Source organism: Strix aluco, chromosome 9 (genome assembly GCF_031877795.1).
Source record: "Strix aluco isolate bStrAlu1 chromosome 9, bStrAlu1.hap1, whole genome shotgun sequence".
NCBI classification, from domain to species: domain Eukaryota; kingdom Metazoa; phylum Chordata; class Aves; order Strigiformes; family Strigidae; genus Strix; species Strix aluco.
This window is the reverse complement of record NC_133939.1, coordinates 11169829-11188789: the sequence shown is the minus strand read 5'-3', so window position 1 is coordinate 11188789 and position 18961 is coordinate 11169829. Positions and strand designations below refer to the sequence as shown.

General features: G+C 41.6%; 1 protein-coding gene across 2 annotated transcripts in view; it reads left to right on the top strand.

The window, feature by feature from the left end:
* PAX3 (paired box 3) overlaps nt 1-18961 on the top strand; it is an 80948-nt gene that overhangs the window by 38761 nt on the left and 23226 nt on the right. Inside the window, exon 5 of one of the 2 annotated variants that reach the window (XM_074834531.1) lies at nt 15060-15259. In XM_074834531.1, coding sequence (XP_074690632.1) covers nt 15060-15259 — 200 coding nt within the window. Of the gene's footprint in view, nt 1-15053; nt 15260-18961 lie in introns of both variants that reach the window. The other variant, XM_074834530.1, reaches the window with a different exon arrangement.

Sequence of the window (18961 nt, the reverse complement as noted above, 5' to 3'; positions counted from 1 at the left end):
TTTGCATTGCTATGGTAAACAGGAGCCCTGCTCACAGACTGCCACTGTGCTGGGAGCTGTACCAACACAGATCTTGAGATGTGCCTGTGAAAAGGATCTGATGATCTAAGCACATGACGGTGCACAGACATGTTCAGACTTTAAAGCAGGGAGGGAGGCTCTTGAACTCTATGATGAGCAGTGGTCTCAGCCCACTGATACCCAAACCACAGCAGGATGTTGGTAAGCTGTCACAGCAATGAAGCCCCTCTGTTTATTCCTGTCTAATTTGATGTCCGTTGTGATAACAAATGCTTCTGCTGTGAGGCCAAAGGTGCAAAATTATGTGCTACCAGGGACAGAGAAACACTGATTATTTGGCCAACAGCAGCAGATGAAGGCAAAAAGTCTACAGATAGGGTCCTCACAGGGTACCTCTCTTGCACTTGTTTCTGTGGTTTGTGATCCCCTTGGGCAGTGTTAAACCTGGGACCCTGGCTCTCCTTACCCTGCTTCCCTAACAATAAAAAGGAAGCCACTTAGAAAAGCTGCAAAGAGCTCGTTTCTCAGTTGATCTCTGTTTTCCTTTGCAGACACAGGAGGCTGGCTGGGAGCATGTGGCTTTTATTCTTTTCTGTCTCTCTGCTATTGTGCAGAGTTCATTCTGGCAGGCTCCCCATACGCATCTGGGGCATCTGTCAGGCCCTATCGTTGGGCTCTGTCCGGGGCTGGGTTGCAGGCCAAGTTTTGACTTCCTAATCTGTATTTAACACTTTGATGTGGCTCTCAGCAGGAATTGACCCAAAGCAGGCAGAGAATTGTATCTCACAATTCATAGGGTGTGAATTGAGGGGAAAAAAAAAAAAATTTATAAATTTGCTGTCAAATAAAATATGTGCATAATTTTTGCTGAAATTTAGCGGGTGGCTTTTCTAAGCCTCCTAGAAAAGCCCACCAAAATATGTACTGCTTGTCTACTTAGGTAGGGGGAGGCAGGCTGTGTGTTAGCGGTTGCACTTCATCCAGTACTCCTCATGGCGGTATTTCTATTTCAGGCTGGATTTACAAGCCGAGGTATGGCTCACAGGCAGCCAAACCCAAGCTCCCATTTTAGGACCTGTTATGTTTTCATATGGTGGCAGGCAAATGCCAAGCATCCTGGAGCTGTGAAGAGTCTGCTTTCAAGAAACCCTCTTGCTTTTGAGCATGGTACAGTATTACGAGGATTTCAGTGTTTTCAGGAGAAATTGGAAACAAGGAGAACTACATTTATTTCCATCTAAGAAAGCTCGCTCATTACATGTTTTGCAGTGGAGCTATTAAGACTCTCACTTGTGGTGTTACTGGTCACTCAGCATCACATGTCTGAGTCTTCGCAGGCTGTGGTGCTCTTAGTCATGTACGAGTGGAACAACCAGGGACTCAGTTCAGTGGTGCCATTCCACTGGAAGGCAAGATGAAGCAGGAGTCAAAATTTTTATAGTTGATGTAAAGGTTTTCCCAGATGCCCCCCCGCCTCTTCCCCCTGTGATGTTGAGGACCTCTGGGAAACAAAGAGAACCTTTAAATAGATGCTATCAATTAACCCTACAGCCTAACAATTTAAGATAGCTGATTTTACAGAGATGAAAGCTTGTAGCTAAGAAACTAGGCATTTTAGCAACTTTTCCAAATTAATATGTTCGCGTTTTGGTAATTTTTTTTCTAGTTCTAAACATAGCAAGTCTGTTTGGGACACTTTCACTGTTTTCTTAAAGAATTTCCCTGTTTCTGGAGGGTAAAATCATCAGCTTTAATGAAACCATTGATTTTTCAGTGTGTGGGAGATCATCTAACAATGAATTCGTCTTTATGCTCCAAAAAAAGCACAGACTGTTTCATTGGATTTCCATCTGGGTAAAAGAACTAAATTAAAGGCCATCTACCTTGTGACTTCAGTGTGTGGAAAGTCCTGATACCTGTGGGTGACTGAGGGCTACATTTGAGTCTAGAGTCTGGATCCAAAGAACACTGAAACGATGAGATTTGCTTGGGATGAAGAGCTAGATTCTTCAGTGGGGATGGCAAGGAGCAAATGAGTGACAGTATGAGTGGTTTTGTACCTTATATGACTTAAATACTCTCTGTTTAGGCAATCATGTCACTTTAAGTCACTGAAACTCCAAGTGCTTATGTTGTAGGGACACTACAGGCAACATGCATGTATCACGGTACTGGGTTGGTTTGTGTGCTTGGAGTATCAAAGATCCTACAGCACACCTGTGTCTATAAAATTAAAGCTGCCTTCTAGTCTCTCTGTTTTCATACCAGATGATTGTTACTGTCACGCGTAACAGAAGGTGTGATTTGTATTTTTACACATGCATGCACCATTTGCAGATTATGCCCTACTGTGTATACACTTACACATGTACTCTGTGCATAAGGTGTGCCACTAGTGTATTTTGGCTGTGGCAAGGATCTGCATGTAGGATAGTGTGTGTAGCATATTCTGAGCTCCTAAGTCTTTGGAAGCTGAGACAGCAAAATATGCAACTCCTCTGATTCATGGTAGGAAAGATTAGGTTTGAGAGTGCTTAATAACATGTAGAATTTTTTTCTGTCAGGTGTGTTGGTAAGTGCAGTACTGCAGAGCTCTGAGACATTTTGGTATCCCTTAACAGCTTGCATGTTGTAAGAATGAAGAGCAGTAAGCTCAATTTGGAAACAGCAAGGCAGAGTGAGATGGCGTGAGAATGGAAAATAATCAGAAGTTAGTGAGAACTGGGGATCTGGCACCTTGAGTTGCGTGTCTTGGGTGTTGGACCCAGGAGGCTGTAATTGCAGGTGGGATGCAGGAGTTCTCCCACACGCTTGGTGTGTAGCAGACGTATAGGATTGGATCTATGCTCCTTCACAGCTATTAATAAATACAGGGTAGATTAGCTAAATGGCCCAAAGCAGCCTCAAATCTATGAGACTGTTGGAAACTGAACAAATATTTAAACCCCAGTCTAAAATTTTATCCCTCTGCTCAGGCTCTTCAATATTTTTATTCATTTAAAGGCTTACTTAAAACTTTTGAGGAAAATCCCTGGACCTTCTTATATTCCACTATGGTGCACTGTGGCAGAGAAAGCTGAGAAATGGACAACAGACATAGTAGCAATTAAAACTCTAATTATTCATAATAATAAAAAAAAAAGACCAAACACCACTCCCTCCACCCCCCCCCCCCACCCCAAAGGAAAAAAAAAAGAGGGGGAGGGAAAAAAAACCCCTGAAAACCTTCATCACAACCCTGTGCCAAAAGCTGTGCAGTAGCTGGGGCTGACTCTGACCCCACAGCCCAGGCGGTGCTGGGAGCAGTTGGGAGCCAGCAACTGTTTCACAGACTGTCCTCTTGGGGACTGCTGTTGTCCATGGGTTAAATAAAGGTTGGGTAACACTGGTGTAGACAGGTCTTTAAATGCCTGTGGGAATTATATTTTAGAATAAAGTAAGTGTGTAAAATCATAGTTCCTTTTAAACAGCTCCAAAATGCAAAGTACCATGGTGAAGTCTGCTAAAATTAATATAGTGAAGGCAGTAGTTAAGCTAACATTTTATATTGGCATAATAATATAAGTATGATGTAAGTTGTCTCCATGCACACCATGGGCTGCATGCTCGTCAACACACATTTCATTTCTTATTGTTTTAAATCTCTGTTAATGTCAGAGTTATATAAAGAGGCTTGATATCGATGAAAACTTTATTTAATTTTGATTCCTGAACAAATATTCTTTCAAAATATATAATATTGGGGGGGAGGGGGGAATCAAGAGTCAAAATATGTTTTGTAATGTTAGTGTCCAAGCAAAGCCTACAGGATATACCAACAGGCATCCTGCCGCTTCCGTCTTACGTGGATGGAGAACTAGTTCAGAAAAGCCAGTGCGCTTATCTGACAAAATTTGGTGCAGAGTTACTTTTTCAGTTTTTGTGGCTGCTAATAATTCAGAGAGACAGTTATAAATTTATTGTTAATATCTGTAGAAGTTTCAAAGCAGATGATGTAAGTGTGTGTATGTTTAGTCGAATAATTCTTGACATCTCTACCATTAAGCATTCACCAACAACCATCATTCTTGTAGGTTTTCAAGAGCATTTATCAGCATCTGTCAACAAGTAGTAAATGAGAGCAAATGTACGGGAATTCCATATGTCTGTGGTGTAGAGAATGGATCAAGAGTGACTCCCAGCTGGACACCTTTTCCGTGCTGTAAAGGTGCTGCAGGGCTGGCTGCAGCCCAGCATGGCATGTCAGTGCCTTGTGTTGACTGCTCTGAGGCTGGCTGATGTTGGGCTTTGTTCTGGTTTTCTTATCGGACTGAAGAATTGTGAGTTTTCTTTAGAAATTAAGCTCCCCATGTTTCTTTTGAAGACATAGCAAGCTGTATACCTTGCTTCATTATTAGCAAATCACAGTGGTAATCTCTTTATAGCACTGTGTGTGCGCATGGAACTCTTCTTTTTTTTTTTTTTTATCACCCAAATTTCAGCTGTTTCAATGTCTGCTTAAAAGTACAAAATGTCTTGCTTTAATTTCTCATGTCCATTTAGTATCTCTAATATGGCAACGGTATGGTCAGGTGGCATCTACGAGCTCTAATAGCTTTTGCAAGGTTGGTTTGCTCATGTTTCACCGAACCAGAGAAGTTTGGCTTATGTGTAGGTGTTGCACCATGAGCTCTCAGGTTACAGTCACTGGGAAGGGTAATTAAAGGATGATGCCAGGAGCTCGTTGACACACAAACTCCACAGGGCAAGAGACAAGGAGAATCTCTGTAGGTTACTGGCTCTTGGATGGACTCAAGTTAATTACTGTAACAGCATTACAGGCACTAAAATGAATGAAACGGCATTGTGTGCTTTAGGGAGTCTCGTGCACGAAGGAGTCCCGCACCTCCTGTGCTGGCACCCAAGGCAGGAGCTGGGAATAAAAAACCCTGTGGGAAGTAACACAAAGAGTTGCTGAGCACCCTACTGCTATCCTATTATAGGGTCCTTTCATCCCAAATACTGGAACAACCATAAAGGCAGAGACTGTCTTTGACCAGTGGGACCAGAGGGCTCAGTACCCAGTAGGACTGGATCCCATGACAGAAGATGATGGATTTTGAGGTCAGCACCCCAATTCTGTGATGGGAGTGACCTTGAGTTACTACAGATTTGGCTGAAAAAGAAGCATTTAGCAGGAGTAGGTAGCACCTTGGAAAATCAATCACAAGAGAAATATCTGGTGAAAAATATAACATTTTTTTATGGACTGAAGTCTGGAAAATGAAAAAAAAGTCAACGTTGTAGTTTCCTTTCACAAAAAACCAGCAATCTTCTGCAAAGTTAAGTGATTTCTAGAGGAAATGGAGTATTCAATGACAAAATCCAGTATTCTGGTTTTGGTGGGGTTTTTTTTTTGTTTGTTTGTGGTGTTTTGGTTTTTTTTTTTAAAGTCTAGAAATATTTTGGCCATTCCAAGTCCTAAGAATGATAAATAGAATTGACGATATAACTCAGTTTAGCTCTACAGTAGGTAAAAGTGGCTTGAGGGGTGGTCTGGCTGCAGCTGGGGGTTTAAGAAGAGATGATAGCCTTGATGTCCCATAGAGACTTTGAGGACTGTAATGTTGACATTGAGGTGAAGCTATCTACGACAGTTTGCTCTCTCAGTGTTTGTCTGTTTTGAATCAAGGATGGTATTAATTCAGGTGCTAGAACTAGTTGAGAGAGATAGGAAATGTATTAAAGCATTCTCAAAATTTTTTACCTTAGGCATCTGTACAGTTTCTTTTTTCTTCAAAATGTTTTAGCAATGCTACAAGTTGGTGAAAACCCAGTAAAGCAATGCAGAGCTGTTTTTGAAAAATACTTGTAAGCTTTTGGTGCGCCCAGTAAGTTTGATCAGCTTGTATAACTTCAGGAGTTTCATTTACATGCTCTAGTTGCAAAAGATTGAGCCAAATAAATTTATAGATTTTTTTTTTTTTTTCTTCTGAAGAATCCACACAGCCTACACAGTAAGAGATTGCTGACAGCTCAATTATTTGCAGTGTTTCAACTCACTAATACAGCCTCATTATTTATCCAGAGACTCCTTCATTTGTTTTATTTAATTTCTCAGTTTACAAATTCCATCTCCCAGGACACTCAATGTTTTCAGTCTTAATTGTCTATTCCATCAGCTGATACCAGCTTGAAGACATGACGCCAATCCTTTCTTAGTATGTTCTGGGATTTGTGCAAGAGAGATTTAGCTTTCTTATTAAGTTTCCTCTTAAGTCTCCCTGTCTTTATTGCCTAAAATGTCAACTTCCTAAAGGTTGTTGAGAGCAAACCTCATTTGGATTTGAGTATTTAGTTTCCCTCACCTTTTTCTAAGTTTAGGAGGCAAAGTTGTGCTTTTTTTTCTTTTGAGTTGTCTGGAAGTTTTGCCTTGAAATCTCCTGGTGTTTTTTTAAATGAGAAGACAAGATGTTGCAATGCTTAAATACAGTACTCGTGTTTATAGTGTTACCATGGATGCTCCCTGGGAAGGGTTGGAAAAGCCCCCAGATGTGGGCACTCGTGAGCTCCCGGTGAAAATCAATGAGATGTGCTTGTGACTCCTCTTCATGCTTTTCAAAAAGCCCTCCTCTCCCAGTCAATAGGCTGTATTCACAGTCCGTCCGGGGTGACTCAGAGTCCAGTGACAGTGTGATTGTACGGGTTCATGCTGGAGCGCTTTGTTGCGCCTGGGGTTATCACAGTGCCGGCTCCCTCTTGCTGAACTCCTTCCCTGGATCCACTAGGAGCGATGGGAGAGATTGAGCAAGGGCCAAAGCTTGCCTGGATCCAGCTTTGCTCTTATACTGGTGGAAAGAGTTTGAGGCCAGTGAATAGAAACCATATGAAGTCAGCAAGGCAGTCTTGTCTTCGTGGGGAAAACTGTAGTAATTTAACTTTCATTTAGTCATGAAACCCAAGCTAACCCTTATGTGGGCACCAACCTCTGAAACCATCCGGAAAGCTCCCACAGGCTACATGAGTTTTACCAAACCACATTATTTGGGGTTTTGGGGGTTTCTTGTTATTTTTCAGGTAGTGCAACTCTTCAGGTAAATCTGGGTAAGGGTCTGGCTTGCCCTGGTCTCTGTGACTAAGTCGGGAGGGAGGGGTCTGTTTTTCTGCCCTCCCTTGAGCAGGTTTCCTGGGCTATACACACGCATGTCTTGTGTACTACCTGTACAATAGGATTTGAGTAGTAACTGCTGTTGCTTTAGTTTTCAATATAAAATAATACTAATGATAATGATTCCCAGTGCAAATCTACAGCAGTGAAACTTGGGAGCTGGATCGGGCCCACATGCAAAGCTGTTAAGTACTTTAATGTTACTTGTATTAACAAAACAAATCTCTTTTTGGAAGAGGAGGTGGGGGAATAAGAAGAGATTTTGTAGTTGTATTTGCAGTTTCCTCTTCCCTTCCTTTCACTCTAGAAATTCTTTATCCTTTCATGCACAGTTGAGAATTAGCCATTTATTCTTAGTGCTGGCGATGCAGTCTTTGATATTTAAAATGGAATGTGTTCCTTTTTGATGCTCTGTGGTTTTGAATGAAGTACATGCTAGCAGATTAATGGTGCAGAACAGTTAGACACTGACCATTTTTTTTCCTTTCTATATTATTTCATCATTCAAAAAAAAAAAATTAAATACAATTTTTAAAAGAGCCTGTGAATTGTCTATCACTTGTGCGGTGAAATTGTTTTCACAGTGTTGTCATTCTCTTCTAAGTTGAAATCATTGAATAGCTATGAGCTGTCACATTTTTTGTAAGTTATAACTGCATCAAGCTGTGCTGACAAAATGTCCCTGCATAACTGTTAATATGCATTGTCATTTTAAGCATGAAACAGTTTAGCTAATGATTTATCTCTTATAATGCAGCACTTGGGGCAGCTGTATGATTTGTCTCTTTAGCAAGTCAAGTAATTTCTTTAACAAAATGTTAAGCACAGATGGGCCATAGGCTGTCAGTTAACCATTATTGTCCATGCATCTGCTTGCCTTCAATGCACTGTTTTATGTATTCAGCCACTTACTTAGGCACAGCTCTCTGAAAAGCGGAACCTACTCTGATTGGCAAATAAAATGTTCATTTGTCTCTTCTTCCTATTGTTTTGTTTTGGTAACACATGTCAGCAGCTCAATTACCCAGTTCATTAACAGCTCCCAATGGACATGATGGCCAACCCATGATAAGGAGGGCGATTGTGGCACATATGGTCAATAATAGCCTGTCTCTTGGTAATTGTAAATAAAAGTCACTGTTGGCCATTTCCTTTTACTGCAGCTACTGTTTTCCTTTTCACTTCGCTGTACAAAGCACATTTCTCTCTGTGAATCAGCCCAAACAAAATAAAAATACTATCCGCTTCTCTCAAGAAGATCACTTTTATCACTGTTGTGGTGGTTGTTCCCTTTCTGTGCTGACTTTCCAGTTTAGAGCTCACAGAAGATGGGGTTGATCTTTTCCAATACCAGTAACCGATTAATTACTCTTATTAATCAGCTTATTTAAGAAGCAACATATTTTTGTTCCCATTTCTCTCATTCTCTCACTGCAGACTTTACAAAAGTGCCTGTGGAATTTAAAAAAAAGGCATTTACAATGTTTTTGTAAGTATGCCCTTTGCAAATAGCATCAGTTTTCAAAGGAGTAATTGAAGTGTGACTTAATCCTTGTTAGATGAGCGATATTCATGTCTGGAACAGAGGCTTGCTTTTTGGTTTCGTTTCTTGTTTTTTGATATAGTCAAAATGCTGGTAGAAAGGGTTAAAAACAATTTTACTACTTGTGAGTATTTCACATTGTACTAGGTATTCTGTTGCTTTCTAGCAAGATTGAGAATTTTTTTGTATATTTGCTGATCCTAAATTTTCACTTTTAACGGGGAAATGGGAGCATGTAGCAGCATTAGCATGTTCTATCTTAACCCCACTGAGAAATCTTTTGTGGCTTCTTGTTTTGTTCTTTATGTTTCTTGAAATTTGCTTTTCCTTTTGTTCTCAAAGAAGAGGAGTCCAACTGCTAACAAATTTTGGACTGTGACCTAACAGGGTGAAACTCAGGGTGTCCGAATCTCTCCTCTGTCCCTTTTCCCTGTTGATGGTGAAGCAAAGAAAGTGAACAGTGACTTGGATGAAATCGAAGTCCTGGTAAACTTGTCAGAAATGCTTCGGTGGGAGAACCACAACCTAAAATTTAGGGGTGCTCTTCTAATCTTTGGAACATGCTTTATCTTAGATAAACATGGCGTTCAGTTGTGGCATCTTAAACAGCTCACAGGTGGCTGAGGGGTGACTCCAGACCCCCCGAGCTCGTCCCCCGCTGCCTGCCATATTCATAACTAATCTGTAGTCTCCACCCAGGGCTGCAGGCACTCAGGGAGTTGTTGAGTGTCAGAGTTTATTTGTCCTGTTTTGATTAGCACAGACCTGGCAGGGTATATTTTCTTTCTAATGGCTCCTTGCTGTGACAGTGAGGTTTCGGGAGGAGGAGGAGAGGGGAGCCTGGTGTCATGTTTCCCCAGGCAGATACAGCAAAACGAAGGGCTGATGCACTGGGAGGGAGGTAGTCGGTGGGCTCCAGAGTCTTCGTTCTATGCTGTATGCAAATATAAGCCTGCCCCTAAACGGGACTGCTCAAGGGGAGGTGAGAGGGGGGCTGTTAGTAGGAAATAAAGATGCTGTTTTATTTTCCTGTGGACTTTATTTTGAGGAAAGAAAGGCCATGTTTCTAGTCCGTCGACTGCTAAAACGCCAGCTGCTGAAAGCCTACCCCAACACAAACAAGGACCGGGGGAGGAATGTGCTGCTGGGCACTTACTGCTGCTCCCAGCCCTCGCAGCAAGCCAGCGCAGGAGGTTTATTTAGCGAGCGCCTGGGGTGACTCTGACAGCCCACATCCTGGGCAGGCTTCTCCTTCTCTCCCCCCCTTTCCTCGTTAATTCATCCACAATATGACGGAGGGTTGTGTTTGAGCCCCCTTACCTCTGGCAGGGAGAGGCAGTCGGAGGGACGCCTCCAGGTGCTGAGGTTTGGGGAGGGGGGAGCTTGGATTAACCCCTGCTGTGCATCCCCTTCACCCTGGTTGCCCTCCTCGGCCCCCCCGGCCCCCCACCCCCCTCGCGTCCGCAGCAGCCTCCTTTGTGCCTCCCGCATCCTGCCAGGCAGGTGTCAGAGCCCTGAATACGGGCAAAGGCCCTGCTGATGGATACCACAGATGGAGCGTGGAAATCGGTCGAATAGGCCTCAGCCACAGGCCATTTCTTAGGACCCAACAAAAGCCTCCAAATAAGTCAACAAAAATCCCAAAGATCACAAAGAGAAAGTGTCATTTGTCATTTACTGTGGGTTTGTGTGGGGGTAGCAGCCTTGCTGCACTCCTCGCCTGCACCCGAGTAAACACGAGGGAGGTCACTCGCATCTCTTTGGGCGTGAAAGGCTGCTGGGGAGCGGGCAGCCGCCGCAGCCCCGCGGTACCTGCTGCCTCCTGGTGCAGAGCGCCCTGGTTAGCCCCAAAGCTGGGGATGCCCTGGCCGCAGCCTTAAGAAATAGAGTTGTGGCGCGAGGGGGAAAGCCTGTGAAATTAATCTTGTGTAAATAAAGAAATTAGAAGATCCAGGGAGGGTTGCTAGCAAATAAATTGCTGCCAGAACCCTCCCTGGCCTTTGGTATATTGGTTTTTTGGTCTTATTTCACTGAGATCCGTGGCTAGACAGAATTTATCTAGGGCTGACTCCAGGTTGTTAAACTTAGAGGAATAGGCTGTGTAATATTTTATTAAAAAATTTCACAGTGACTGAAGGATTATCAGAGAAGTTGAGCCTTTGCAGGTTGCAGAAAGATAACTGCTCTGCCTGCATTTGTCAGGTGCGCTGTGCTGCAGCTGTAATGTATGGGTTTTAAATGGTTGTCATGTTTTTGTTATTTAATTATTCAAATGAAATGTCTTGCTGAGAGGAAGAACAACCCACAGAATGACCTCTTGTGTGTCATTTTGTTGTTCGGTTTTGCCCTGACGTGTCTATTTACAGTGTTTGGAAAAGGGATGGTTGCAGAGCTCCAGGTGACCAAATGCCTACGACAGTGGGCAGTGGTTTTTTGCATATCATGGTGATAACCGGCATGCAGCGTTTCCTCAGGCCACCAGACAGGTCACGACGGGTTAAGGGACAAATAATTGCTCTTTAATTCTGTAATTCCTTCTTTAATTAAACTTCATGGCTCAGCTACTGGTAGTGCTTTTGGCTGCCTCTCCCATTTTGAGCTGTGCAGTAAAGGGGGTACTGGTGATCCCAAGGGGTCTGGCTGGGGATCTCCCAGGGTGCTGGTGAGTTGTCTACTTTCTCCTGTTTATAGCTAAGATCATTAGGACCACTGTAAAGGTTAGTGATATGTGTGTTGTGTGTCTATGGAGATGATGGAAATAGAAATAATCCAGCTAAAATCTGACCACCTTTATCTGTGCTTAATAGTATCTTTTTATATCATGGAAGTCAGTGAATCTATTAGTGAGATACTGCTTAGCAAAACGCAGTAGCTATTGAGCTATATATAAAATAAAAACTGTTTTTTTTTAAAGGCTGAGGTGTGTCCAGTTTATGTGCTTAGACAATACTCTGATTGGCTTCTCACTTATATAAAAGGCTAATAATGGTATTTTAATAGGAAAAAATATATAAAAACTTCCTTGAAACTAATAATACTTAAGAAAACTTTGTAAGAAATAAAAATAGTGCAGTTTATAGTACAGATGTGTAGCTATCATTTGAGATCATATTTGTCTGATTTTAATATTGTAGATCAGACAAGACAAAGGAACTTAACGTTTTCAGTAAAGCTGCACATAGCAGCCAGGCCTGGCAAAGGATAACATCGATGAAATCAGATAGATGTGAAAGCCATTTCTTCTGATACACATTTTCTCCTTACTTTAATTTATTACTTTCTCCCTAAATATTTGCACTTGATTAGACATATTGTACTGGACTCTTAGATAGTTCAGTTTTTTCTGACTGGTTTACCTCTGCCTTTCATATACTGCTTGATGAAACGTAAAGCTAAAATGAAAATTAAATTAAGTCAGTGTTTCAGCTCTGTAGTCTCATTGCTGCATGAATGCAAGGTGCAGGGAAACATCACATGATTTTTCTAAGTCTTTCTAAAACATTTTTAGAAAGATCATTATTGGTCTTCTGATACTTCCCACCCAGTTGGTGAGGGAATTCACTTCATAAATTTAGTGATAAACCACTTTTAATTGCACAGTTTAAGCTGACTTTTTATAGGTGTATATGTAGGTGTTTGAAGAAGTTCCATACGTATGTGTGGAGTCTGAAAGAGTACTGCGCGTTCCTGAGATATCTAGATATCTGACTTTTTTTTTTTTTTTTAAATAATCTCATCATACACAATCAAAGTCAACTTTTGCCAGAGAAATTTTCTCCAAAAGGGACCTTCCTGAGCTCTCTTTCAGATCTTACCACATCAGGTAAGGTCAGAGTGCAGTGCTAGTCAATATGACCCTGTTAGCATGGCTGGTGTGCTCTCCTCCACTAGTCTAGCTAGCTTGTCAGTGATAGCTGATCTTAAGGTGGGTGATTTGTATCTAAGGCTGACATAGGGAAACAATATTTGAAACACCCTATGTTTCTTTTTATTCTTGAACAGCACCATGTAGCTGTTCTGGAGGGTTGTAACTTGGCAGTTGCTGAGGAAGGCAGGTGTCACTTGGGACCCCAGCTGAGAAGATCTGGGATTTGTCACTAATTCAGACAATGTGTTATGTTCATTTTGGGATACCCTAGATTGCATGTTTAATAAGGAATGAACTTGAACTGTTTGGGATAGGATATTTGTGCTGATTCCCCTTTGTTCTTGAGGATGATAAATCTTAGGAGCTGGAACAACTTAATCCAGTTTTACTTGGGGCAAAACTTCCATGCAAATAATAGACTCTCTCAGTTGGATGTTTTCACAGTACATTGATGCTGAACTCTATGGGAGTTTCTCCTGATGTCCTGTGTGTGTTGGTTGGGTCCAAGATATTGATGGTATCTGGACAATGGAGATAGCTTTCACATAAGAGCCTCTGGTGTAGCAGTAATTGTTCTTTTTTTGGTATGCAGAAATTCATAAACTCTTCAGATGAATTGTCTGAAAAAGCACTTAGTCTTTCTCATGTTGTAAGACTAAATAAACAGATTAGGTGTATTTATTAGTTCAAACAGCTTGAGTGAAATTGGAAATGAAAGATAGCTAGAAAAGAACATGGTGTGGGGGGTTTTAGCTGGAGCTTGAAAACAGTGATTTCTTTTTGGCTTCATGTTCTCAGTTACTTCCAAATAAATCACATTAAGAAGATTATTTTAAATCAATGTCTATATCAATAATTTATTTGGCATTATTGGAGTAGAAGCAATGCTTCTATTTGAACTGAACAAGCAGTTTTCATCATCACTGGGGAGTGTCTGCCCTCTTTAGGTGGTTTCCCTTGAAGACTCAGGCAAGAAGGAATGCTTGGTGCCTGGGACAGCAGCTGATGCAAGTGAAGACTGGCTTTGGAAGTCTACTCTTTCCTTTCATTACTGTTTGTTGGAGAAAGAACTTGGTCGAGTACTGGAAGAGGCTTTGCTGCCTTCACAGCGATAGCTATGGGTTCAGCTGTGGCTGGGCTGCAGCTGGAGCTCACTTGATTGCCAGAGAGCACAGTGGAGGCAAGCAGTGATGCCAGGAGCCTGGTTGTCTGTGTGTGGTCTCACTCTTGCCACGTCCATGAAACCCACAGAGTTTTGGTTCTGATTTCTCTTTAAACTGCTGATCGCAAGAGTTGGTAGCCCATTCCTGGGTCACGGACATGCTGTACGTGGTCTGTTTCTTGCCAACTTTCCCTAAGTACTGATTCAGGACGTGGTGTGAGGGGCCTTTGGTCCAACACAGTCTGGCTGTTTTGGAGTCATGTCCTGGACTGCTGCCTGGAGGCTGAGCATCAGCACATCTGCGTGTACCCGTGCTCTGTGCTGGAAAACCTCCCCAGGTTAGGAGGAATAATGATGAAACCTTAGGCGAAGGAAGCATGCGGTCTGTGTATTTCAGCTCTGGTCATCAGATATGCTGGAATCTCCTTGCTTTAGTAACTGGAAGAGTCAAATCAAATTATTGCTCTGAGCTATTCTTACAGGACTTCTCTGTGCAACGTGCATCTAATTTTATTTTTTTATTTTTTTATATTAACACTTGTGTGGCCTGTCCTAAGGTTATGTTAGGTGGTCCTAAGACAGGCAAGTAAGTTGCAAATGAGGGGGAATGTTTAAATGTGCTGAGATATACTAACACATAAGTGTAATTACTGTTCAGACTGTAGGACAAATAATACACATAATATGAAGTAAATATTTGATTGTGTATGAGAATTAATTTCTTCGGTAGCACTCCCCATACCTTTGTAATCACTTCCGTAACCATTTCAGCAATAAGGTTTAAGTGATAGATCCCTAGGGAAGGTCTCATGGAAGTGTGTCTATAGAGTCGCAATGTTTAAGTTACAACATGCACGCTGGTGTGACAAATATTTGTATCTGTTCACTAGTTTAGGGAAGGGAACAAGGCTGTATTGCTTGTCTGATTGCTTAGGACTGAGCAGTACTGTTCAAGTTTTTAAAACACTTGCAAACTGCTAGAGGAGTTAAAACAAAGAAATTGAATAATTCATTTACTCAAAAAGATTTCCAGAGGTCCTTAAATATTCTTGGGCCAGGAAAAGGTGATAAACTCATAGTTGAACGTTTGACAATTCTTTATTTGTTTGAGCACATGTGCACAATGTAACATTTAACTCTGATTTGTTTCTCAATTTTTGCTTTGTTGAAGTTTGCCAAGTCAGTTCTGAGTCACGGGGAAAAAGCAGCTTTTCCATATAAGAGGATATAATTGATTGATCCAATATTTTGCTTCCCCCCCCCCCTCAACTAAAGCTAATTTTTGTATATCTTTGGGTTTGTTTTTTTTGAGCATCAGCACCCCAGTCTGATGAAGGCTCTGACATCGATTCTGAACCAGATTTGCCTTTAAAAAGAAAGCAGCGTCGCAGCAGGACGACTTTCACAGCAGAGCAACTGGAAGAGTTGGAAAGAGCTTTTGAGAGGACACACTACCCTGATATTTATACTAGGGAAGAACTTGCACAAAGAGCCAAACTCACAGAGGCTCGTGTCCAGGTATGTATTTAAAAGCTGCCTAACAAAGGGAATTTCCTTTTCTGTTAGCACGTTGGTTCTTTTATATTCTCATGTGACCCTACTCTGGGGTAGAAAGAAAATGCGAAGCTACATTGTTTACAACCTTAGGGGATTTTGCATCTGTACATGGACATTGGTCTTCCAACTGTTTAAGACAACTGTTTTGAAAAAAATTTGTGTTTTCCCCAGTAATTGTTCCATACCTACCATGAATATAATACTGAACCTTTGGAGAAGAAGGTCTGTTATCCCAGTTTGTTTGCTTTATGCATTTGACAGTACTCTGCATGTAATCAGGTCAGCTGTTGTGCCAGTTTATAGTTATTTAACTGATTTCATCTGTTCTTTGGGTCTTTCAGGCATTAACAGAGGAGAGAAAAGCATTTTAAAAGGGACAGTGTGTCTGTAGAGCCATGCAAGTGAGCAAGGTTACTGGTGCAGTATCAACCGTTTACTTTTAGGTTAGCTTTTGAAGTCGACTTGATGTAAAGCTTGTAACATCTCTTTTAACCCCACTGTCAGCTTAATTCAAAAGAAAATAACCCCCCAAATAACTGTTAGGTCTTCACAACTTCATGTAGATCTGGATTGTCTAAAACAACCTAACATGCTGGAGGAGTAAACCATGGAGTTGATTTAAATTTAAAAAAAAAAAAAAAAAAAAAAAAAGCATGAACCTGGATTTTCAGATGTCCAAAACTGGGCAAAGAGCAGCCAAATAATTCTGGAATAAACCGCATCCCAGAGTTCAGGTTCAGACTAGGACTTACTCTGTTTCATGGCAAAGAAGAACGTCCTGTGAAATGTTTAATGCCTCAGGCAGAATCCTCTGCTGCTCTTTCACTACTTGATAGTGTTCATCAGCAAATGTGTGGTTGGGTGACAAGCTTGTGATCTAACCAAGGAAGAGAAATGAGTGGTAACTTGTGATCTAGCCAAGGATACAGGTGAATTTGGTTGTTGTGGTGAAAATCTGTTTTTATGTTTTGACCTCTGAAGCTCAGTCTGAGGCATTCAGACTCTGCAAACTGAAATAAGGAATACAAAATATCCTTCTGATTTTTAAGACAAGCACATCTATTGCAGCATGGCTGTGTTATTTGGTATCTGTCTTGTAAGGTCCAGACTTCTACAGTTTTACCTGCTAAATATTTTTGCAGAAGGCTTCACACCCCATTTCTTCTAAGTGTTATGACTGTGAGAGAAAATCAGATGTATGGATGAATTAGTCTGGAAGGCAGTGGTGCATGACTCTCTTCTTAACATGTTTACTAAGTGAAATGCTTGCAAAACAGCTTCATATATAGACTTGGGCCAGGTAAGACCAAATCAGGCCCTGGGAATCATCCATGCACAAATATAACAAAGATAACTTCCTACGCAACTCTTGTTAGCAAGACAAATGGGATCTAGGATATGATGTTTTGGGCTATGTTAGCTTCAGTGGGAAAATATGATAAAATGAAAAAGACCTTGTCCGTGTTTTTCTAAATCAATGACCCACAGCTAGAAGAAAAGCAGAACTCTCATTAACATAACAGCTGTCTTAATGTGGCTTTAACCCTGTGACTTTTTACATTCCTTATGGCTTCCTTGGTTCCCTTGAGACGCATCCTGTCTCACACCACTCTTATGATCTACAGCCTCACAAATTCCCCAGTACCTCTGACATGGATATTTTACCTAACCCAGCATGGAAGAAAGTTCCCAGTCAATCAATGATTAAAATACCAGAACAAAACCTTTCTGGATTAAAGATGAGCTAGGGTTGAAGTAACCAGCCTGTGGGCAGTTTCCTAGTGCACTCCATCTGTCTGGTACCCTTGAAGGCTGGCAGAGTGATTTAGCAGTGGATTAAGGGATACAGGATTTGCCTTATCAGCATTCAGCACCTCTCTATAGCGCCTTAAAATAGCCACCTATGATGGGCATGAAATAAAAGACGATCTGTGAAAAGAAAATAACCCTAAGATACTTGAGGCTGAGAGGACTGGATAGCCATACTAATGTAGCATTCAAGCTTTCTTAGTCACACTTCTTTTTTGGTAACAGTATGACAGAGATCATAGATACCAAATTTTATATGGATATATACACAAAGATCTCTCTGACTGCTTCCCAATCAAGCATCCTCTAAAAGAGCTGGCACTTTGCAGCCTGAGTCTGGCTGAGCCCAGAAAGTTCTTTTTTTCTCTGGAGTTGTAAGGTCCAGTTTTGTAGAGTTGTTTTACATTGTCTAGGAAGTTATTTAATTGATTACAACTGGTCCAACCTTGCTATTCCTTCAGTCCCTACATGTAGTGCTCGCATCTCATGTTTTGTTTTTTTCTACCCTGCTGCTCCTGTGCTTCCCCTTTCCTTCTGTTCCCTGAGGCAGTCTCTGAATACCCGTGAAAGGAAAAGTCTTAAACCACCGAACCATCTATTTTCTCACTTTCCCACTGTTGAAGGGTAACCAAATACATGTTTCTAAGCTGGTGGTTGGAGGTGGGGAAAAAAAGTTGCCTCTGGACTGAGATCAAGCTTAGAACATTTCAGCCCATAAGGGGAATATTTTGAAAGCTACAAGCAACTTAAAACAGACATTACACTGTGAATGTTGTGTACTTAGTTGTGAGGACAGGAAGGGCTTTTGGGGAAAGAAGTGTTGCAACAAAGTCCACGTTTCAAGAGTCACGAGATGTGTAACTATATTCATTGCAAATACTTCAGCACTGGCTGTAAGAAGGAGTGTAATTCCTCTGACAGCACCTTTCCACTCAAGGGCTGTTGAGTCTTTCTCCCCCATGTTTGAGCCTAGATATGGTGTGGAGCCAGGACAACCTCTTCTGCTGCCTCTTCCAAAGGCACCCAGCTCTTCTCTGCACATTAATGCCACAGGAAGGGGAAAGTTCTTTGGTCTTGTGCATTCACCAGATACAATTCAGAAACATAAGTAGAGTCCCAAAGGGATGACCCTTCATTTAAAAAAAAAAAAAAAAAAAAAAAAAAAAAAAAAAAGTAGTAATACCCTGGAAATGTGAGATTAAAGATTCCCATACTGTGAGTAAAAATCACAGCCATTTAGTGCTTTACTGGTCCAGTTGAAAACCTCATTAAAACCACCATTAAGTTGCGGTGCAGGCCCTTAAGGTCTGTGGCCTATTTTTACTCACTCAATCTGAAGGCAAATTCTAAAAGCGAAATTTTCCCTAGTGTTGATAAAGATCAAAGGCTCTTTCTGAGCTTCAGAGCAGTGCAGTTATGGTTTCTGTAACAAATAACGTATAAGAAATGAAGTGGGTAGCATCTTTTCTGGCCACCTTTTGATTCCCACATCAGGCTTATTTTTAGACCTGGATGAACTGGGCAAACTTTGACAGCAGCTTGGAGCCTGTTTCAGCTTGATGGTGGAAGGTGTTTATTTCAATCTTTTGGTGAAGGATTTTTAAATAAGGTTCAGGTTTGTCCCGTGGCAGGCAGAGGGTGAGGAGCCTGCCTTGGCTGATGGGGGCTGGCCAGCCAGACAAATCTTTTTGGGCTGTCTGTTGAAGGCAGGCCTTCTAAATTATCAGAGATGTGATGTGTGAGACTTGCGTGTTGGACCACATTGAGTATGTGTCCCCAGCTGTAGGGATTGTGTGGGGCAGGGGGTCCTGGTGTGAGAAGCGGCTGGCACATGGCCTTCCTGTTTAACCTGAA